The 23978-nt window shown below is 41.0% G+C and overlaps 1 protein-coding gene across 2 annotated transcripts in view; it reads right to left on the bottom strand.

The window, feature by feature from the left end:
• Positions 1 to 22431, bottom strand: part of LOC146507197 (multiple epidermal growth factor-like domains protein 9) — a 55276-nt gene extending 32845 nt beyond the window's left edge. For both annotated transcript variants that reach the window (XR_014877102.1, XM_085179248.1), the window contains exons 1-2: positions 21736 to 22431; positions 12879 to 13098 (exon numbers count right to left, since the gene is read on the bottom strand). Coding sequence is in view for 1 of the 2 variants with exons in the window: in XM_085179248.1 (XP_085035374.1) it covers positions 12879 to 13098; positions 21736 to 22285 (770 nt within the window). In the remaining variant the exon portion in view is untranslated. The remainder of the gene's footprint in view (positions 1 to 12878; positions 13099 to 21735) is intronic.
• Positions 22432 to 23978: the final 1547 nt, after the last annotated feature.

The following is a 23978-nucleotide window of genomic DNA, read 5'->3' as shown; positions in this document are numbered from 1 at the left end:
ACAAAGCTCGACGGATTGTAGTGGACAGTCTGCTTGCAGAATGTGACATTTTATGCTTGCAGGAGACATGGTTGTCCAAACAGGACCTGGGAAAACTTAACTGTCTAAATGCAAGTTTTTTGGGAGTGGGGGAATCAACAACTGATCTCAGCACAGCTATAGTCAGAGGCAGAATACCTGGAGGGGTTGCTGTGCTCTGGGGTAAAAAATAGACCCTGTGATAAAGCCCATTAGACTGGATGTAGACTGGTGTATTGGTATACAATATACACAGAACAATAGTAGTTTTATCATTCTTAATATTTATACTCCCTATGAATCTTGTCAAAATGAGCAAGAATGCCTCAGTAGGCTGGCTTTTATTAATGCATTTATTCAAGACAACGATACTTACAGCATATATGTTTTGGGTGATTTTAATGCTGATCTCACAGACAGCAGTTCTCGGTTTGCTAACCACTTAACTCACTTTTGTCAAGTTAATAATCTTATCTTGTCTACCAAAGTGTTACTGCCTGCAGATAGCTATACATACATAAGTGAAGCCTGGCATAGTACATCATGGCTGGACCACTGTATCTGTACAGCTGATGGGCATGCAGCTTTAGCAAACATGACTATTAGGTATGAGGTAACTGTGTCAGATCATATACCTTTTGGTTTTACTGTGAATGTGGAACAAATGCCAGCAACAACTGGGAATAATATTACTAATATTGCTACCAGTGTAAAGTTAGACTGGTCAGCATGTAGTGAAGATGATTTCTTAGCTTATCATAGTAATACCGATATACATCTGAACAACATTTCTTTGCCCAAAGAAGCTCTTTTGTGCAAGGATGTCAACTGTAAGAATGCTGTGCATAAACATTTACTCTGCTCCATGTATGATGATATAGTGACTGCTCTGTATGAAAGTGGCACACTGCTTGATAAACAATATAAGCATAAGAAACCTAACATCAGACCTGGCTGGAAAGAACATGTATCCATGTATCATGATGAAGCTCGCATAGCTTATAAATGTTGGGCCATGGCTGGAAGACCTAAACAAGGCCCAGAATTTGAACAGAAAAAATGTGCGAATGCCAGATATAAGTACGCTGTTCGCTTTATAACTAAAAATGAGCAAATGCTGAGAGCAGATTCTTTGGCCAGGAAAATGCTGTATAATAATATGGCAGATTTTTGGAAAGAGGTGAAAGCTCTTAATAACTGTAAACCATCTCTACCATCAACTGTTGAAGGTGTTTCTGGGGCAGATAACATTGCAGCGTTATGGAGACAGCATTACAGTGCATTGTTTAACTGTATAAAAAGTGATCCATATGAGGACAATCTGGACATGAGTAATAACACAATAAGTGTAGGGACACATGAAGTATATGAAGCCATTCATAGGTTGTCTGATAATAAAGCTTCTGGTTTGGATCACATCACTGCAGAACATTTAAAACATGCTAGTTTAAGGCTAGCTCCTCTTTTAGCACTCTGTTTCACTGGGTTTATGATTCATGGCATATTACCAGACTCAATGCTGTGTATTTTACTGGTACCAGTTATGAAGGACAAAGCTGCAAAAGTGAGCTGTTTGGATAATTACAGGCCAATTGCACTAGCCAGTATTTTATCTAAGGTGTTAGAAAGAATCTTGTTTGACAGAGTTAGTGTGTTCATCTCTTCTCTGGATAATCAGTTTGGCTTCAAACCAAAGCACGGCACTGACATGTGCATATATGCACTCAAGGAAATAGTCAGTTTGTATAGGGCTAAAAATTCATCTGTCCTCATGTGTTTCATTGATGCCTCTAAGGCTTTTGATCGAGTGAACCACAGAAAACTTTTTGATAAATTGAAGACACGGGGGGTTCCTCAATACATCGTGAGGATTCTCTCTTACTGGTACGCTCATCAGAACATGCAGGTTAAATGGGGAAGCAGTATTTCTGCCCCCTTTGGTGTCAGCAATGGTGTCAGACAGGGTGGGATTTTGTCTCCAATTTTATTTAATTTATATGTTGATGATTTGTCCATACAGCTGAGAGCCTGTAACACTGGGTGTATATTAGGTAAAACATTGATAAATCATCTTATGTATGCAGATGACCTAGTTGTTTTTAGTCCAAGCAGTGCTGGATTACAGGATCTTCTTAATGTCTGTACTGAATATGGTGTGCAATATGACATTGAGTACAATGCTGCTAAAAGTGCTGTTTTGATATGTAGAACCAAGCAGGATAAACAGCTAAATTTCCCTTTGTTTAAACTGGCACAAAAAACTCTTGAAGTTCATAAAAAGGTGAAATACCTTGGTCACTTTATTACTGAGCAAATGAATGATGATGATGACATGTACAGACAACGATGCAAGCTCTATGTGCAGGCAAATACTATTGCACGCAAATTCAGCTTTTGTTCACTTCCAGTTAAAGTGGCTTTGTTTAAAGCGTATTGCACGCCGCTATATACTGCCCCCTTGTGGTCATCCTACAAACAATGTAGCATGCTGAAGCTGCATGTTGCATATAATGATGCGATGAGAATCCTTTGCAGGATACCTAGAAGTGGTAGTGCCAGCCAGATGTTTGTAGCTGTGGGTGTTTGGACTTTTAAAGCACTTTTAAGAAAGTTAATGTTCAATTTTAGAGAACGACTGGATGGTTCGAGTAACAGTATAATTTTAGCACTTACAGATCCAACAGTGAGTGGTTCCCGTTACTCATCCAGTCTGAGAAAGCACTGGTTAAAGTGTTTGTGTATTTATTGATTTATTTTAAGTGATTGTGTTTTATGTATATTATGGTTTTATATTTTTACAAATGCTTTATATACTTATTTATATACTTATATATATTTAATGGTCTATACCTTGTGTTGGGGGGGGGGGGGGTTGTGTTTCTGTCTTGTTTTTATGGACATGAAGTCTGCCAATAAAGATTGAATTGAATTGAATTGAATTGAAAATTAAAGCCTATCAGGCTCTCAACAACCGTGACAGACTTTCTAGACCTTTTAAAAAGGTCTAGAAAGGTATTACAGCACTGCAGTGGTTTGTATCATATCTATCTAATAGACTCCAATTTGTGCATGTAAATGGAGAGTCCACTTCTCACACTGAGGTTAATTATGGAGTTCCACAGGGTTCAGTGCTAGGACCAATTCTGTTTACATTATACATGCTTCCCTTAGGCAGCATCATTAGAAGAGATAGTATACATTTTCACTGCTATGCAGATGACACCCAGCTCTATCTGTCCATGAAGCCAGATAACACACACCAATTAGTTAAACTGCAGGAATGTCTTAAAGACATAAAGACCTGGATGGCCGCTAACTTTCTGCTTCTTAATTCAGATAAAACTGAGGTTATTGTACTCGGCGCTGAAAAGCTTAGAAATATGGTATCTAACCAGATTCTTACTCTGGATGGCATTACCTTGGCCTCCAGTAACACTGTGAGGAACCTTGGAGTCATTTTTGACCAGGATATGTCCTTCAACGCACATATTAAACAAATATGTAAGACTGCGTTCTTCCATTTGCGCAACATCTCTAAAATTAGAAATATCCTGTCTCAGAGTGACACTGAAAAACTAGTTCATGCATTTATTATTTCCAGGCTGGACTACTGCAATTCATTATTATCAGGATGTCCTAAAAACTCACTGAAAAGCCTTCAGCTAATCCAAAATGCTGCAGCAAGAGTACTGACAGGTACTAGAAAGAGAGAGCATATTTCTCCTGTTTTGGCTTCCCTTCATTGGCTTCCTGTTAAATCCATAATTGAATTCAAAATCCTGCTCCTCACATACAAGGTCTTAAATAATCAGGCCCCATCTTATCTTAATGACCTTGTAGTACCATATCACCCTATCAGAGCACTTCGCTCTCGCTCTGCAGGCCTACTTGTTGTTCCTAAAGCATAGGTGTCAAACTCTGGCCCGCGGGCCAAATTTGGCCCGCAGCCTAATTACATTTGGCCCGCGAAGCCATACCAAATTATTATTAGAGCTGGCCTACTGGTATTATACAGCTAATATATTGTTTAGTATTAAGCTTTACTTGTTCCATATTCAGTTTTTCAGCAAAACCTGTTTGAGTAAATAAGAAGAGATTCATTCTTAAATCTGGAGGAAGATTTTTTTTTTTCAATAAACATTAAGGTTAGCCCACGACCTTGTTCCAGTTTTGAATTTTGGCCCACTGTGTATTTGAGTTTGACACCCCTGTCCTAGAGTGGGAGTAGAATGGGAGGGAGAGCCTTCAGTTTTCAGGCCCCTCTTCTGTGGAACCAGCTTCCAGTTTGGATTCGGGAGACAGACACTATCTCTACTTTTAAGATTAGGCTTAAAACTTTCCTTTTTTCTAAAGCATATAGTTAGGGCTGGACCAGGTGACCCTGAATCCTCCCTTAGTTATGCTGCAATAGACGGCTGCCGGGGGATTCCCATGATGCATTGAGTTTTTCCTTTCCAGTCACCTTTCTCACTCACTATGTATTAATAGACTTCTCTGCATTGAATCATATCTGTTATTAACCTCTGTCTCTCTTCCACAGCATGTCTTTTATCCCCCTTTTGCTCATAGGGGGTCATATGATTGTTGGGTTTTTCTCTGTATCTATGAAGCGCCTTGAGGCGACTTTTGTTGTGATTTGGCGCTATATAAATAAAATTGAATTGAATTGAATTGAATTAAAAAGTGCTCTAGAGCAATAGTTCTACAGGATTTCTGTGGGTCTTTCAAGGTCGTTTGTTGTTGTTTTTTTTTCCACATGTTTTTGGGTCCAGTATATTTTCAGAGGAATATTTTGTGTTAGTTAAGACACAACACTGACCTATGAATCATTCAATCATAAAAAAGGCAGCTAACCTAGGGGATGAAACAGTGCTGTATGTGCACTTGGAAAAATAACTGAGCAAAGACTCAATTAAAGGGAACTTAATTACTAGCAACTTGTCACACAAGCTGAATCTATGAAAAATGCCAAAAATAACAGTTTGACAGACAGTTTTGCACCAACAATGCAATTCCCAAAAAAGCTATTAGCTAAAAACTGTACACAGACATTTTAGGAAGCAGCATTGTTAGTTTCCAACCTTCTAAATATCACATTATGCCAACAACACAGGAACAATATGTTGATGCATAATCACATGCCATGTTTTTGAAATCTTTATGTAGAGAAACAGACATACATGATCTACATAATCTATACATTTTATTCATTGTTAAGTTATGTAGAAGAAACATTAACAATTTACATCTTCCTTAGCAAGGTTTCACCATTTCCCATTTCATATTTAAAAAGAAATAGATTCCAACTCAACAAGTGCAGTAAAGGTTTTGGTTTGGTTATACTGACCAATTTTCTTTCCAAACAGCCAAACTCTCTTATTCCTAAGGGTGTAAGTTGCTCTGTCACTCTAGTAGAGTTGGCTTGTGAGCTTTCTGCCATTGTCATAGTTGCAAATTATTCCTGCCTGGCCTTAATTAACCCACTGTCAGTCCAAAGGTTTCAGGAAATTTGTATTTTTAATTTTTTTAGGCACAAGCATTTAAGAGTTGTAGTTGAATAGCTTCATTAGCACAGAAAAATGTTCTAATACTATTTTTTTCTTCAGCAGTTCTGGGGCTAAGAGCTTAATTCTTGTGGAAATGCGGCTGTGCATTCTGTTCAGCTCCGAAGAGCAAGCAGACAGTCCTACTTGTGTAAGAAAATTCATCCAACAATATTTTAAGCAACACTTAAAATATCAAACACTTGTTTGATATAAACAAACTCATATAATCTGCAGTCTTAAGATGTGAAATGTTTAACTGTTTTCAGCCCATTTCCAGTCTTTATGTCAGACTATGTGAAAGAGGGCTCTTAGTGAATCTTCTGACAGAATTAAGTAGATTCTCTAAAATGTTCCAGTTTATATTCTTGCTTTGGTTGAATATGCAACGTTAATGACAGAGAGTAGGAGGAACTTTACAGGTGTGATGAGATGACTGTCGCGAGTGAAACTCATCATGTTCCATGCCTAAAGGTAACTACGCCTCCCCAGCTTCTTGACCAGGTCAGTAATTCCTGAACTAATTCTTTGAAATCTTGGTATAATTTCTGCTGTTATCACTGTGATTTCAGTGAACATGACCACAGCACGGACTGCCTTTACTTCAGCTCATTACTTAATGGGAAAGAAACCTAAAGCAGCAGGCCAGGGGGTCTGAAAGCTGGTTAATCTGGATAAGTTACAATGCTAAGCTCCTGAATGAGGCTAGGCTAGGCCGGGATGGTTATCAGAGGCCAGGCGCAGACATCTGAGGAGGAGTGTATTTGGTGTGTTGCTGCGTGAAAGCCCAGAGCCCCAAAATAACCTTCCTGTCTCCACCTTTACCATCATTTGAAAGTGCTGTGTACGCAAAATCTAAATCAGCATGAAAAACACATCCTGTAGTTGCATCACAGGACTCCACCTTGTAGGATTTAGTTCAGGTGAGTAACATGTTTCTCGGGGCATGACAAAACAAATCCTCCACACGCTGCGGACACTGACTCAAGCTTCTAAACAGCAGCTTTCCTTTTCATGGCTAGAGGCAGAAAGTACAGCCGCTATTTTTACCGCATTCCTAACCCACACACGCAGCTTCTTTTCCCAGTCTGTTCTTGTGACTGTAGAAAGGCTGTGTAGAAGAGCTGTTGTGTGTTCTTTGACTGGATTTGAGAAGTAACCGGGGTGGGTAACATTTTGACATCTTCCAGGAGGCCTGCAGCAAGATGACCTGGATCAATGAGCAGAACAATGATTTGGAATGAACACCGTCTGAGCACAGCTGATCCCTTGAACATCTCGGCCCCATCTTTACAGATAACAAACACTAATTCACAGCAGACAGTCTGTTCAAGCTTGGTGTGTCACAGCAGTTTTGGAGCTAAAGTTAAGACTCCTTTAAAATGCTGTAGCCAATTTGCAGGTACATTACAAATCAGAGGTCTGCCTTTGTCCTGATAACCCACTGTATACAAAATGTGTACAGCTGGTCTACATAATAAAAATACCTGAAAGGGTTCATGGAGGCTCAAAGTGAATCTCAGTAGCCTCATAAAGAGGATTTGTTTCAGAGTTTAGATCACAGTGACACAATTAGAGTCTTAGATAGTGCTTCTCTACTCAACCTCAGCAATCAAAACGCTTCATACAACATGTCTTATTCACCCATTTACACCAGTTCATACAAGCACTTTTTTCTGTCCAACATTCACAGTCTGATGGATGTGTCAGAGAGCAATTTGCAATATCTTGGCCAAGGATATTTGGATTGCAGGCAGGGATCAAACCAGCAACAATTCTGATTACCTTCTGATTAGTAGATATCCTGGTCTACCTCCTGAGCTACAGTCACCCTGTGTTCGACAAACTGGTGGTTAAATGCAGTCACTCTGACGTTAACTCACATGCAAATTAGTGCTGTCGCTAAGCCCTTTATGCAAAACATGTTCAAATTCAAGTTAAGCCAGTGACTGAGCCAGTGTTAAAGGAAAGCCCGAATGATATCTTCGTTTTATTGATTTTACTGGTAAGTACTGACCAGTCATAATATTTCTCTTATCCAAAATGGGTGAAAGCTTTTTTTTTTCCCTCCAGAATTCAAACAAAAGCTTGGGGTCATTTTCAGGTGTAATCATGTCCTAACATTTATTAGCATTAGTCCCAAATTGGCTTCCATGGTGTCAGAATTCATTTTTTGAGCAATAGTTCTCCAGTCTTTCTGAAGGTTGTTCTCAGGTTTTTCTTTGAACACTGAACATCAGTGGGAACAGGTCTTCTGGAGTAATGAATCCATTACTTGGTCCTAAGGACCCCAAAGCCACACACACACACACACACACAGGCCCTCTGACCACCACCAGTAAGCAACGGGTGAAATGTCTTGCCCAAGGACACAACGACCAAGACATTTCACCCGTTGCTTACTGGTGGTGGTCAGAGGGCCTGGGTGTGTGTGTGTGTGTGTGTGTGGCTTTGGGGTCCTTAGGACCAAGTAAAGCGCTATACAAATACAGACCATTTACCATTATTGAAGCAGTGTGGGAACATCTTGACAGAGAATGGAACAAAAGGAAGCCAACATCCAAAACAGGCTCTGGAATGACCTCCAAGAACCCAGAAAAAATATTTTACTTAACTACTAAGAGATTAAAAGACAGCTTGCCTACAACAGTCTAGACTAAGCACCCTAAGAAGGGCTAACTGATGGCACGACCATAGCTGGACTGGCCATCGGGCATAACGGGCATTTGCTCGTTGGGCCGATGATTTTTTTTTTTGTAAGGGTATAAAAAATGAAAGGTGGTGGATTGGCCAGATGCTGGCCGGTGTGTAAAAATAACTCAGTTGTTTGGTGGTGGCTATGGCGGAGCTTCCACAGATTCAGTAACATTAGCAAGTGGTGGAGGCTGGCAGGTGGATGAGCGAAAAGGGAGGCAGGAGGAGCAGAGACCCAAGGCAGCACCGGTCCGAGTGTCAGGTGAACTGAACTTCAGGTAAGAAGTTATGACCTGCAGTCTATCTGGGTCAGATATAAACCAAGTTTAGGTGTAGTTTATTTTCGTTGTGTTGACTTTTTACAGTCAGTTACAATAACTCGTACTGCGTACTAGCTAGCATGACGACGTTTTCATCAGCATTGTTGTAGCAAACTTTATTTTATTCATAAGGTTAGTTAGTAGAGTCGCCAACCGTCCCGTAAAACGGACGGAGTCGTCCCGCATTCAGAGAAAATATTACGCGTTTCATATTGAGCTGAAAAGGAACAGTTTGTCCCGTACTTCAGCTAGAATGGAAAAAGACACAAAGCTGGAGTTATTCGGTCATTATGCTGCACAGCTGCCTCTTCTCTCCTCTCTCTCCTGTTGCTACTTCAATCATGAAACTGATCAATGATCAGCTGATCGGCTTTTCTCTCTTGTTTGTTTATCGCCCACTTTGCGCCAGAAACAGGAAACCAGCAGATGTCGCGCTAAACAACAGCAGCACGTTTAAGCTTGATAAGCCGTTGTTAGAATTTATTTAATATTAATTTCTAGTATCAGCTGATGTTTGCTGGAGCCACAGCTATAAAAGCTGCTGGTCATGATATCGGTTTGGTTATCTGGTGAGAGGGAAACATGAAGATGAAACCAGGAGATGTCCTTACTGAATCATTAGAGCTGAACAGGTGATGGAGAAACAGGTTTACCTTTTAGGTGACATGAATGAGTTGAATGGAAGTTAAGAACTGTTCTGAGAGACAAAGTAGACACCAAGTAGCTAACAGCTGGTAACTGTGCAGGGGTCTAGCAAAGTTTTGCCAGGGGGCCAGGTAGGGCATTAACAGTGAAAGGGGGGAACAAAGAAATACTTTCTTCTTCTCATTTAAAATGTCTGGCTGTTATTAAATAATTATCTGAAGCTTACAACCAAAGTTTTTATCTGACGTAAAATGAATAGAAATCATACATATACCAACAAGACTGTACATCACTGTCACAACAGCGTTTGTTTTCATTCAAAGGCTTTAAAGTCTCTAGTCAAAATGCCTGTGCCGATTATTTATTCAGTAAAAATTGTCCCAGTCCAGCCCTGGGCACGACACGCAGTGAATTAATCTGAGAAGGCGCATTAAAAAAATAAATGGCCAGGCCAGCGGTGCACATCGCAAATTAGCTCGCATAGACACATTAGTTGTGCCGCTTCTTAATGACGGTATCTTAACTAACAACCCCAACTACCAGATTCAACTTGTAATTGGCTAAAAATAACTTAGCCTACTGGTAAGAGGGATGTTGTTAGCTTTCCACATTCCAACACTTCAAAAGCTTCAGGAGCTGTCCGCTCATTGCAGCATCAGCACCACGGAAATACACAGATACATCCGTAGACTCAAGACAGAATTCACAATGCGTTTTTGGGACTTTCAGGCGTATGGACCAATGTTTTCTTTTCTGATCAAACCACAAATCTTTAATGAGCAGCTGGATTTGTCTCGCATTAACTGGCTGAGTTAATGCCAGTTAATGCAACATCGAAGCAGCTGGAATCCATAGCTGTGTGTGTTCATGGAGCTTGCATTTTCACCTGCTGGACATCACTACCTGACAAGTTTAACTGTCTTCAGAACATTGCAAAGGCCTTATTGACAGTATTTGGTTCTACATATCTGTGTGAGCAGATTTTCTCTCACATGACTGTCCTCAGGTACCTGTCTGAATGCTGGAGACCTGTGTCTCTGAGTGGGAGACCAGAGATCACATTAACATGTGTAGCCCTGTATTAACAAACATGCCATATTGGCCCAGTTTATTTTACTTATCATTGTTGTGAGGAGACCATAAATAGCATTTGTGTTAGGATGCCTGGGTCGTTGACCCAGAGGTTTGAGTTTATTATATTATTTATCTTTTCTAGTCTTTGGTTTCTTTGTTAGAGTTCTTTCTTATGGTTTATGTCTCTGTGTAATCCTTAGTTGCTGTCTCCCCTGTCTGCTATTTCCCCATGTCCAGTCAGTGTCTGTCTGCCCTGGTCCCACGTCTCTGTTCCCTCTGTTGTAGTGCCTGCCTGTGAGTCTGTGTCTCTAAGTTCAGTCTGTGTTATGTTTCCTGTTTTACTTTGAAGGTCCATAGCTGTATCCCAAAACGTCGGCTGCATCCTTCGGAGGACCCGGCCTTCGCAGTCTACGTGGGCCGGGTCCTTCAAAGACCGAGAAGGCCGGAAGTGCGAGGCTGTGAAATGGGACAGTCTAGCCTTCAGATTTGCGTCACCGCTGTGTCGGTGGAGTTTAATAAACTCGGCCGTCTGCTCCTTGCTATCTAAAATATAACAGGACACTGACGTAAATTCTCGACCGTCTCACACTTCTGTTTAATCAGTTTTCTGTTTGACGTTTATTCAGCTGTGTCGAGCTGGTGGGTAACAGACGTCTCCGAAAACGTCGGCACACTTTTGCAAATATGAGATGTTTTGATAAACCAAGCAGATATTTGTAATTTACACAGCTACTTTCTCGCCTTAAAATATGTTAAAAGTTTATTTTGTGGCCCAGAAAGATTAATAAGAGTAATTTTAAAACTTATTAGCGGCCGCCATTGTTGGCAGCTGATGGCTGGGCCGCGCTATGAATTCTGGGATATGGTGGGCCACGAAGGACACACCCGACCCATCCTTCAAATTCGGGGAAATGAAGGATGCATTTGTCGGCCGCATTTGAAGGAGTCGACGAATTGGGACAGCCTTCGTCGCCTGGCTGTGACGTAATCAGCCTTCAAATGCGGCCTCCGGAGGATGCAGCCGACGTTTTGGGACACAGCTCATGTCTTATGTTAATATATCTGGTTTCGCCCCAGCTGTGTTTCCCTGCTGTTACCCATTCCCTGATTGCTCCCTCTGTGTATTTAAGCCCTGTCTTTCTCTGTGTCAGTGTCGTGATCTACCCTCATTTAGGCTGTGTGTTCCGTCTGCCTGCTCATGTAAGTTTATTTGGATCTTTGTTACGTTTTGCCATCCAGCATTAAAAGCTGAGTTTTGAAATACACTTTTGCCTGCTGTGAGTCTGCACTGTGGGTCCTATTCCTGCCTGCAGCCGTTCATGACAATTTGTATTTTCTGTTGTACAGTTCATTTGCTGTTATGGATAAAAAGTGTCTTTTTCTTTTTTCTTTTTTTTTTGTTTCAAAATAGCTGATAACTATTCGCTGATAGCTGCCAACATCTGCAAACAAATATAATTCTATAAAGTGGTTCTATATAGTGTGTAACTGTTAATATAGAGCGTTATTAAATTTATTGCTAATGCAATCATATGGCACACTGGCTTCTGAGGAAATTTTAGATGGCACTCATCAGAAAGGTTGCCTACCCCTGGTCTAGACTATGCTATGAAGAATAAAGTTAGTCATACCAAATATGGACTTTCACGCTTTACCTTATACACTGTATTTCCATTTATGTTTGCACGTTTTAACTGATCACTGCACCCATTTCCCAATTTTCCAGCACAATACAAAGAAAAAAGGCTCACCCTACTTATCAAAATACAAAGTCATGCCATTGGCTAATGATCAAGTGGACCGGCCCATACAATCTGAGCACTTAAAGAGCTTTCTACTACAATCTTCCTGCCATTCACATTCATACAATGCTTTCATTCTATGTCTTATAAGCACTTCATCCAAGAAGGACACACTCGCACTCTGATGGACACATAGGGGCAACTTCACTTTGAAACACGCTGGAAGATCCAGACACTGACCGTGGGTTAACAGTGGGTCAACCAACCACGATACCTTCTGATCAACAGCCGCTTCTGCCCTTACCTGAAAGTCTAGGCTGTGATTATGTATACAGGAAAAAAAATCATTAACTTGCTTATCTGGCTCTGCATTTTTATGCCAAATCCACCAGAGTAGTTGCCTGTTTATACACACAACAGTCAAGAAACCATGTTTAACACCAAAACAGCTTCAGAATTGACTCTCTCTGTTTTTTTACTTCACCAGTTAACAAAATACCCAACTTTACCTGATAAATACTAGCAATGTGGTTCTGGCCAATGTAAACATCTATTTCTGCTGGTCACTGTTGGGGCAAGCAGTAAGGCTGAACCAAAACAACAAGCTGAAAAATGCTAAAATACAGTCCCCCTTACATTCTATACAGAGATACAGTTGACATGCGCATTTTATACCACAGTTAGTCAGAAAAGCAGTAAATATGTAAACAAAGCTTATCTGATTTACTAGTGAGACACAGCACAGAAATGAGTCGTGTCTCTTCAGTTGTGTTGACAAAACAAACAAACTGACTTTTTTGCCAGAGGCTGCCCTCGCGGGGAAACTGAAAAAGCAGCCTTACCTGTCACAGAGGGGGTTCACTGCACCGTATGAGTCGCAGGAACAGGGCTGGCAGCCACTGGTGCCATTTGTGAAGTAATCCTCCTCGCAATCCTCACACTGCAGACCAGTGTAGCCCTTCACACACGAACACTGACCGGTGCTCTTGTCACAGTCGTCGGGATGTGAAATCCCCTCAAAGTCACTGCTGCAGTTACAAAGGATCTCTGAGTGAGTGGTGGCTGGGGTGTGACAAAAAAACAGGAAAGACAAAAAAAAAATGTAAATAATGCTTGAAGGACAACAGTAGTGAAAGCAGCTTAGTACTGACCACACTAAACAAAATGATGAACATTGTGTTTATTTCACAAATATTATTTCACAATAAAACATTTTAAATGCGACAAGCAGTCACTTGTGTATAATGTGCAAAACAGAGATTTTAAAACCTTTTTGTTGTGACCCTTAAAGATGAAAATACATATACGTTTCCTTCAAAATCATAAACCATTCAACTTTTCATCTATAATTTTTTTTACCCTGGTTTCACCCTGCTTGTTCAACACTTTCTCATTTTCACTCCCTGTTTGTTTAGGTCTAGCAACAAACTACTTTGTTGGGATTAGGTAAAAAAAACAAAAAAACATTGCGGTTTGAGTTAAAATACATCCTTTCACAATGTTAACCATATCTTACACAGCAAACCTCTCCCATCGCCAACAAGCGTCTTTGCCATTTCCTTGGATACCACAGTTATGTGTCCCACAACTGTGACAACCGCCAGCAGATTATACAGTCCCGATCAAAAGTTTAAAGCGCTTGAAAAATGGCAACAACAACAACAAAAAAATATCATATTTTGTACGTTTGGATCTTAACAAGGTTCTAACAAGCTTGGAACCAAGCTTTAACATGGAACAAAGAGAAATGGGAGTGAGACAAAACATTTGTTTGAGCGTGCAATTTATTAAAAACAACACTTAAAGTGAAACATGGCATTAACTTAAAAGCTTTTTGCATTTGGAGGTCACACCCTCTCCATGACCCTAGATAGGTCACCAGTGACTTGAGCCCTACCCCAGGAAGAACCTTCAACAAACTCTGAGTGTAAAAGTAAACTCTGAGTTGATTAACTCTAATCTGTAACTGAGTTCCCTGTTCCAGACCAGCTGATCAGAGCAAGTTCAGTCAATTCAGAGCATGTTCATGCGCACATTCAGCTGCACATGCATGAATGTGGAAAGGACAATCTGCATTTGTAATCCGGTGGCCTAAGAGAAATGAACACATGTCAGTACTGACTATAATATTTACCTGAAATCACAGCAAGGAAGAGGAGTAATTATAATCAGCTTGAGATACTATGTCATCTTCATAATAAGTATGAATGTTTAATTTAAAAAAAATAGATACAAAAAAATAAGTGTCTGCTGGCATCATTTACCCAACTTGAATTGTCATTAGATGAAGCTGGAACCCTAATTTAGATTTGATTTGTAAATCTAATTATTCAAACTGTAGGAGTCAGAAACTGAAGATTAAAATATGAAGAAACAGATCAGTTTACTGATAGACCTGCTGTTAATTACCCAGATAGCAAAAGATCATTTTGTTTTTTCAATATTTATTCAGTAAAAATTGAATCTACTGGAGTACTATAACAACCTCACTTTTTTTTAAAATACAATTTTTTTTTATTTTCCCCACTACTGAATAAAAACCCCTTAATGAGATTTACAGAAAAACTCTGCTTTTATGTTCCCTTGTTAACCTGATCTAACAGCAGCTTCCCTTACAAATGATGGCTCTCTTACAGTCATAACAGAGATGCTGTACGTTACTTTCCGTGGAGCTTGCATTGAATAAAGACTTGGAAAAGTACTATCAGTAAAGCTAAACATGATTTTACTTCAATACTTCAATACAGTCTTGGGGGATCAGCCATTTTAAATAAGGAGCACAGATTGTGCCAGGGAGTAAGCCATTATGAATGGATCTAATCAGAGGAGCTAGGAAATGATGAGAACCAAAGATCCGGGCCCGACTCAGTCAGAATCCGTGATCCATATCCATTTTGGATGTCAATGTGAGGACGCCACTTGCACTTGGCCTAACCCATGCAGGTGTTTGTAAAAACCCACTGAGACATGTTCAGACTGAATTTCAGACCATGTACCTTTCAAAATGTTGTTTGACATCATTTCATAACTGAATGTCAATCTGTGAACAAATTTTAACACGGAATGTCAGAACGGACTTTAAAACTCATTTAGTTGTATTATAGAGTCTTATCTCAAAGATCCCAGCTGTGACAGGCATTTTTCTATGACTGTTACCATTTACTATATGACAAGTGATTCATCATTGATCAGTCTTCTCTGTCTAAAGACCCTTTTCTTTAAATAGTGATTGCTACAGTAAGGCTCAATAGATGTTTGCAGTGGACAAAAACAGGCTGTCACTCTGATAGCTCCATTACTGCCTACAGAGTCAGAGTTAGCAGGATGGAGACTAAAATTTTATTCCGAGTAGATAATAACTCTGTCTCTGTCCTTATATACTGACAACTGAGTGAATGTCATAGCACTCATGTTAATTTTAAAAAAAATAGCACACTAACATCTAAGTGTTTGTAAAATGAATTATGCTTTGACAGCAACTTTATGAATGAGGAAATGTGGCATCACACAGGTGAATCAGGTGCAGCAAGAGGGGAAGAGTGAGGAAGAAATTGAGACTTTGAAGTTTACAGAGTCTGTTACCATGGTGACTGATTCAGTTTTTCCTGGAACAGAAAACCCAGAATTTCACTCATCTCAGTTCAAACATTTGACCTAATGTTTTAAGCCTTTTTATAGCTGATCATGCTGTCACTGCCATTGCAGCATTCCACTGCTAATGGCATCGGCGTGATGCACTGTGTTTGTAAAGAGCAAAGTCTTTATGCTAGCATTTGTCATAAACCAGTTTAGCCCAACATTACACAGACACCTGCCTTACACATTTACTGAATCTGGAAACTTTGGAACTGGTAGTGGAAGAGAAATTTAATTTGAAAATGGATCAAATGTGAGCATGCACAGAAATGAAGACACTCGGTGCTGCCCTGGCTTCCACCATCGTTCACTTTAAGCTGCACAGTCGAACCACAGTCCACTAATATCATCTGTGTCTAGGAGCTGCCCACTGTGCTGTGCTAAAGAAGTGCACAAAGTTACACTTTGCTCATCCAGATTTTTCAAATGAAACCTTGTCTTTCTTTGGCTGGTTTCTGTTTTGTCGAAAGCACAATTCACTTATGCTTCAAAAAAAACAAAAAACAAGATTCTCATCTCATGGAGACTCTAGACGGTCTTGAGATAAGTGTGCAACTGTGCTGCACATGGAGGATGTAATGACAGACATGTGGATGAACCCACAGAGTGCCAATCTATTATTCATCTGATCTCAGGCTAGGTGTGGCAACTGAAGGCTCGACTGTGTGTCTCCGTTCTGTGCTCAGCAGTGAGACAAAGAAAACAGACAAATAAGAGAGCAGAACAGCATGTTTTTATATGTGGTGTGCACACAATACCTCAACTAACATTAAGAGAGGAAAGGACAGCTGAATTTTAATGCATTCCCGCTCAGGCGTCCTACTCAGATTATACTCGTCTGCCACTGCTGCTTGGAGTTTTATATAACTAATAAAGGCCTGTGGTTATGCAAGCTTGTTGAATATACAGTCTGGGCCTTTGCTACAGCAATGTCCGCAGAGGAACTGTCAGTTCTGATCACGCCTGAAAATGTGTGCGATCCAATGAATGCATCACCCCTAACACAAAGTTCATTCTTTAAACCCAGCTTCCGCTAGGTGTGAGATGATTCTGTGAGGCCACGGCAGCAAGTTTGATTTAGATTGCACTGGAACTGCATGTAGCGAGGAAGAGAAGGTGAGGAGGAACCGAAGCAAGAGTTCATCTTTCTCCTATTTAACTTGCTGTAAAGGGTTGTGACAGCATGGCTGCTGGTATTCAGGCACAGACAGTGGCAGACTGCTCGCCATGAAAAAAGAACAAGAAAAACAAAACAACTGCCTCCTGTCCTGACTAATTTAGAGCTTGCTAGGTGAAAACAATCATTGTGCTTTGAGATTTGTTTGGAGAGTCAAAACACATTATCTTCCATGAAGCACTGGGAGACTTTGCAAAGTAAATCTGTGGAAAAACACCACATGGTACTGGTCTATGGGGCCTCTGCCCTGGAAGAGAATCTACTGAGGTAGCCGAGCGAGGCGTTATCCCGAATGATGTGATGATGTTGTGTGAGTGGCCTTCACGCTACAAGAATAGAGAGTGTCTGGGTTTTTGAAGTTACAAATCTAAACTAGGCCAGCTGAAGTTTCCATTTATGACCTGACACGTGGCCATGTGTTTCATTTTGACCTCACGGTTCACGTAACAAAGTGGATCAAATGACTTAAAAGGAGAAATGACTAAATGCCTCACTAACATGAAAAAGGATCCAGAAAGCAGTTTGGTAAATATGCTGCATTTTGACTGAACTTTAAAGTGGATCTATTGCTAACACTTCCTGCACTCTGGTAGAGTATATATGCATGAATCGCAGTTCAAAAATCTTTATTTATCTGCTCGCGTGCAGAACCTGTTTTTCCTCTTTGGGCTAACTTTTTTTTCTTATTGGCTGTCAATTATGAACAGAAGGTCTGAACAGCAGGTGTGTGGGGCTTCTGTGATCCCAGCCAAAGTTCAACATTTTAACTTTGTTGCTCACTCATTTATTTCTAGCTCCATACTTCAATACTTAAACTCTACTAGAGCAAGAAAACCATTCTTAGTTAATATATACTAGGCCCTGGCTCACCTCCTCAGTTTGCCTTTTGACTGAGACAAAGCTGTTTGTTTCATTCTGCTTTAACCAGTGTTGGGTAAGTTACTTTAAAATAGTAACTTAGTTACATCACTAGTTACTTCTATCAAAAGTAACTCAGTTACTTCAAGTTACTCGTTACTTTCAAAGTAACTAGTTACTAGGGAAAGTAACTTTGGTTTTACTCAGAATTCTCTTGTTAATGTGTTGCTTCCACAACTTTGCCAGTCTTCTAGCTTGCTTACTTGCCACAAGTGCACTGTGCCACCTACCAATAGAAAGGAACAAATAATGTGCATATTTCCACGAGAGAAATCCCACGCCTGGACCGTCATTGACTGCTGCCATGATTCTAGCCTACGTCACAGCGTCATGTGCGCCTTTTACATCCAACACAAAAACTGCAGTCGTGGTGCTTTGATTGTACTCAGAACTCAGAAATTCTGCCTTCTGAATAGGAAGATGTAAGTAACACCAGACTGCAGATGAGCTGCATACAGGGCTGGACTGGGACAAAAAATCGGCCCGGGCATTTTGACTAGAGACTGGCCCACCATTATAGGAAAAATCATAAAGTCTTTGAATGAAAACAAACGCTGTTGTGACAGTGATGTTCACTGTTTTGATGGTATATATGCATCAATCTATCAATCCTTTGTTGTAAGATTCAGATAATTATTTTTTAAAAGCTGGACATTTTAAATGAGAATAAGAAAGAAAAGTATTTCTTTGTGCCCCCCTCTCCCTGTTAATGCCCTACTTGGCCCCCCTGGCAAAACTTTGCTAGATCCGCACCTGCACAGTTACCAGCTGTCAGCTACCTAAAAAGGATCCTGGGGTTATCTGTCTCTCAGAAACAGTTCATAACTTCCCTTCAACTCATTTATGTCACCTAAAAGGTAAACCTGTATCTCCATCACCTGTTCAGCTCTGATGATTCAGTAAGGACGTCTCCTGGTTTCATCTTCATGTTTCCCTCTCACCAGATAACCAAACCGATATTATGACCAGCAGCTTTTTTGCAGCTGTGGCTCCAGCAAACATCAGCTGATACTAGGAATTAATATTAAATAAATTATAACAACAGCTGATCAAGCTAAAACGTGCTGCTGTTGTTTAAGGCGACATCGGCTGGTTTCCTCTTTCTGGCGCAAAGTGGGCGATAAACAAACAAGAGAGCCGATCAGCTGATCACTGATCAGTTTTCATGATTGAAGTAGAAACGGGAGAGGGAGGGGGGAGAATGAAAGAAGAAGAGGCAGCTGTGCAGCGTAAAGACAGAATAACTCCAGCTTTGTGTCTTTTTCATTGTAGCTGAATTACGGGACAAACTGTTCCTTTTCACCTCAATAAGAAACGCGTAATATTTTCTCTGAATACCAGACGGGACGGTTGGCAACTCTAATAACTTATGAACAAAATAAAGTTCAACATCATTAACTTCATAGCACCCACCCAGCTGTATAGAAACTCCGTCATGCTAGCTAGTACGCAGTACGGAAAAAGTCAGAATAACGAAAATAAACTCCACCTAAACTTGGTTTATATCTGACCCAGATAGACTGCAGGTCATAACTTCTTACCTGAAGTTCAGTTCACACTTGGACCTCGGGTCTCTTTTCCTTCTGCGTCCCCTTTCCCTCCTCCACCTGCTGCCTCCACCACTTGCTAATGTTATTGAATCTGTGGAAGCTCCGCGATAGCCACCACACGAAGTAACGAGTAACGACCCTATCTAAATCCCAGTAACGACTAACGCGTTCCTGATTTTGGCATAATAACTAGTTACCGTGCTCGTTACCACAATAATAACGTAGTTACTGTAACGCGTTACTTAATAACGCGTTAGTCCCAACACTGGCTTTAACCCATCTTACTAGCGACTGTCTGTTCACTTTTGTGCTCATAGCGAGAGCTGTGGCTGGTGACCATATTAGGGATATTACCTCTATATAACCAAGAGCACAAAAACTTGCCTGAAACTCGAGCTGTAGCCTGAGCTTTTAGCTGACAGGGATTACTTGTAGGTACATTAACCTCATTATTTGAACAATCATTCCTTTTTCATGTGAGCATCCACCATTGTGACAGTGTGCATATGACAGAAAATAAGGTAAACCAATTCAAAAGCTTATTTTGTCCAACCAGAACGCTTATGGCTCAAACAGACTTACACATTTATTACTTAGATATTATGAAAAGAAAAATAAACTCGAAAAATGTTGTTTGATAACGTTTAATCAGTATCAATAGAATTTTTTTCTTGTTTATGTGGATGTTATAGACTTATAGACACTCACAGCTAACTATAACAGTAAAACCACTTACAGGTGAAATGGATAATGCTGATGTGGATGTTACTTTGTAAAGGGCCGCTTGCGTAAACACTGTTGCAGACCAAGCAGACCCCCATGCATCCACCCCCTGTTGAAAAAGCACTTCCTGATGGCGGCAGCCTCTTGGCTTGAGGAACAAGACAAAGACTCCAGGATGTTTATGTGGCCTCTAAGCTCCCACAGGATCCCCTGCTAACATGCAGGTACCTGACAACACAGATGAACACCTTGAGGGATTCCATTTCCATAACATAACAAGTCAGAGCTGGGGAATATTGTGCTTGTGTTCATTTCTGGAATACAGTTGTGATCCAGCACCAAGAAATAACCTCTGAGCATCCACCAGGTCAACTACGATCCAGTTGGCGGCAGAGTTAGTTTGTATTTTAGATATATGCCACTTTCAGAAACTAAAACATGTTGCCTCTCAAATTAGGCCTCTTATGTATATTTTAGCATAACGCTACTGCTGTTATAAGGTTAAGCCAAAATCAAACTCGAAACAGTCAAAATGGAAGATGTTCTTTAACAATGTTCCACTGAACATTTGTGCATCTTTAATGGCCCATCTACCAGGAGTTCAACCAGAACCCAAGCTTTACTTCTTTCCTCCCAAACCAGTCAAATCTGGAGATTTCTCAATAGCCATTTATGGCTGCAGCACACCACAACCAACTTTTTTAATCCGCCACCATCACTAGGATGAATGCTGACAGTCAGGTAGGACACAGTGAGGAGAACAAAGGGGTCACTGCAAAAAAGCATGACTAGATTGGACCCCCTGGTGTGGGGAAGCCAATATCATTCAAATACAGTAGCCTGAATTTTACACTTAGGTTCAGGAGGTGTGCAACTGTGTGTGTACGTGTTGGTGTGTGTAGTGCACTATAAAGCTACAAGCAGAACACAGTGTGACCCGGGCAGATAGGGGATGAAGCTTTTACAGACAAAAAGGGAATAGACAGTGTTGAACAAGAACACATAAAAACCATTTTTAAGTGGTTACAACAGGATAAGGGCAAAAGAAAGCCAAAGCACGAAGACACACCATCTGCTGAAGGTGAATTTTGGACATTTGTGCGGTATTTGTGGCAGACTGGAGAACAACACCATGGATGCTGAGATGTGTGTGAGGTGTGAGAGGAGGAGGAGGAGGGGGCAGACTCCCCCACTGTCATTGCTCATTCATGGCTTGGCCTGCCTAGCCATTTTGCTTGGATGGCCTTGTTCTGAATATGCCAAGCAAACAACAATGGAGAAGATGAAGCAGCTATATGAGCAGCGTATTCCCTGTCAGCTGCAAACATGGCTGCTCTGACTATACAGAATCAAGGCTTAGATGAATTCTCTGTGAATTGGAGAAACTGAGTGAACAACAACAGGATTGCACACCCCCTCAAGCCCCCCACACCCAACCCCAACAATGTAATATATGTCACACTCGTCCTAAAATAATAATAATTAAAAATGAAACCCTATGTTAGAACGGAGCTGTGCAGGGGAAGCATCTAGGCTCTTGCTTATTTTCAAAGCACTCTGAGGCGTCTGCCCATTGTTGCAATCTGGTTAATTCGGTGGATGCGTCAAACCCACGGAGCCACCATCCGAGCCTACTGATGTGACTGCGCAACACAAATGTTAAATCTGCAAAGGTTCCTGCTTCACAGGACTCACCCTGGCTGCTCTCCACTGAGGTAACAGATGTGCCGATATTATCCGCAGCCCAGGCATCGTTGGCCGTGCGCTGGGAAACCATGGACACCAAGGTCTGCAGCATTTTCTCCGGAGTGAAGAGGGATGTTCGCGCGTCGGCGGACCGCTTGCGCACGCCGGTTAGCCTGGAAAACGGTGTTGTTGTTTGTTCTTTAGTGTATGGGATTATTCCAACATCAGGGGCGTGAATTGTGCTGGTGGGGGTGGGTTTCGGGTCCGTGGTTGGCGTTTTGGAGATGGCCGTGGTGGTGGTGGAAGGGTCGGCTGAAACAATAGTCGGCAACGGTGCGAGTCCGGCTGAAGGAGAGAGAGTGAACCAGCTCTCTGGTAAACTGCGAAGCATGTCGTTGCGGAAGGTATCCCAGGCATCGGAGGCTGAGCCGCTTTTCCCGGAGATAGACGACGCATCGTAGGTACTGATGCGGGGCGCAGCTTCAGAAAACCCACTATATACATACAAAATAAATAGTAAAAGCAGAGATATGTACATCATTAAGGACGTTAACGTCATGTTCAGCCTCAGCTCTCCATGTAAGCCCCAGTAATGGTCTTCCTCAGACCGTTCCCTGAATGGACGTGTACTCCGGCATTGATGTCTCCCGGCGGCGTACACTGCTGTTTGTTGCCCTATGAACCACCGTCAACACTTCACCTGCGCTGCAACCTAGCGCGAGCCGTTCCTAAGATCGACGTACCAGTGAGCCAATGGGAGCCCAGGAAAAATGTCCTCGGGGCACTGGATCGCTCGTTGATTGGATAGTCCCTTTTTCACGCCGCAGACAATAAGTTGTAAATTATCAAGTGTCTCAGCCTCCCCGAAAATTATAACCGGTTTCCATTCATGAAGTGGACCACGCTAGGAATTTTTTGTATTGATAGGGTACTTTGTGAAAATAATGTGGCAAATGTAAGTTTATTATTTTTTGTCCCATTTTACACCTCAGTATGCGCCCGCTTAGGTATGGAAATTTCCAATAATTGCTGGCCTAAAGGTCCAATTATTGCCTTGCTCTTAATAACACCACACGCATTAACTGTCATAAAATTTACTAGCATCATTAAAATTTTTCTGGAGCTACTCTTCCTGAAACGCAATCTACAGCTTAATAAAAAGCTCTGTGTGAAATAAAGGTGACTTGGGCATAAGTTTGAGTGGATCATGGGTATTTTCTCTCCTGACGTAGCCTATGTGAAAACGAACACGTTTTTGCTAAACCCTGGTTGTGAAACCGCATAATCCATATTCCATGTCCTCACCAGTGACATGGTGGCATATTTGGGCCAAGCATCAAACAGGAAGCTGACCATGGAAAGCGCAGGCTGCAAAAGATCACGGGTTAAACAGCGGGCAAGCTTAATGTACTACATGTACAACAACTAAAGCAGTAATATAATTTTTCCGTTTTTAGTTTTCTCATTTACCCAAAATGGGACAGCAAGGCTATGAGCGAATGGGACAGTGCTAAAAGGCTTTGCTAATAAAAACGTGTGAGTTCAGCAAACATTTAAACGCAGAGTAACCATCACCTATGGTTAAAAAAAAACCCCACAATGAAAGCTGTACAAGCCTTCTACCAAGAAGATGGTTTGTCAGGTCTTCAGTGTTGTTATCCAGCAGATGTGATGTGGGGAGAGCTATAGTCATAGCATGCTGCTCCTTTAAATGTGTTTTTATATTGCATAATAATCAAAAGGAGTCCGGTTTTAATATTGTATTGTTTTAAAAGTTTATAAAAACAAATAATTATCTTTACATACCTGTTTTTCTTCATCGTGTTTTCAGCAGTACCTATCTTGCATGTGGTGAAATTGTCTAGAACACACTGACAGGTTTAATGTTGCATTAAAATACTCACCTGTAAGAATTATAGGACACTTGTTATTATAAAACAACAACAAATATGTAAATGAATTATATTCAAGCAACACATTTCCATTTTTGTACCACTAACAAAGACCAGACCACTTAGAAGATGTTTGGTTTATTAAAAATATAAAAGAGTAAAGCTGGAAAAACTCAGGGTGCAGAGTGTCCTCCTGTGAATCCTATGGTTCCTGTGCTGAGAGAGAGTTACAAGAAAGAAAAAGAAACACAGTTCCGGGATGGACGGGTAAATGCATTAGGAAATGAGGTGCAGTTTTCCTTTGAGCTGAGGGTGGCCCCCGCAAACCTCTCTGCAGGATACCCAGCTACTTTAGTTCAA

The sequence above is a fragment of the Neolamprologus multifasciatus genome, chromosome 12 (genome assembly GCF_963576455.1).
Source record: "Neolamprologus multifasciatus chromosome 12, fNeoMul1.2, whole genome shotgun sequence".
In the NCBI taxonomy this organism is placed as follows: domain Eukaryota; kingdom Metazoa; phylum Chordata; class Actinopteri; order Cichliformes; family Cichlidae; genus Neolamprologus; species Neolamprologus multifasciatus.
Note: the sequence above shows the minus strand (reverse complement) of the source record. Positions and strands in the feature narration are given on the sequence as shown.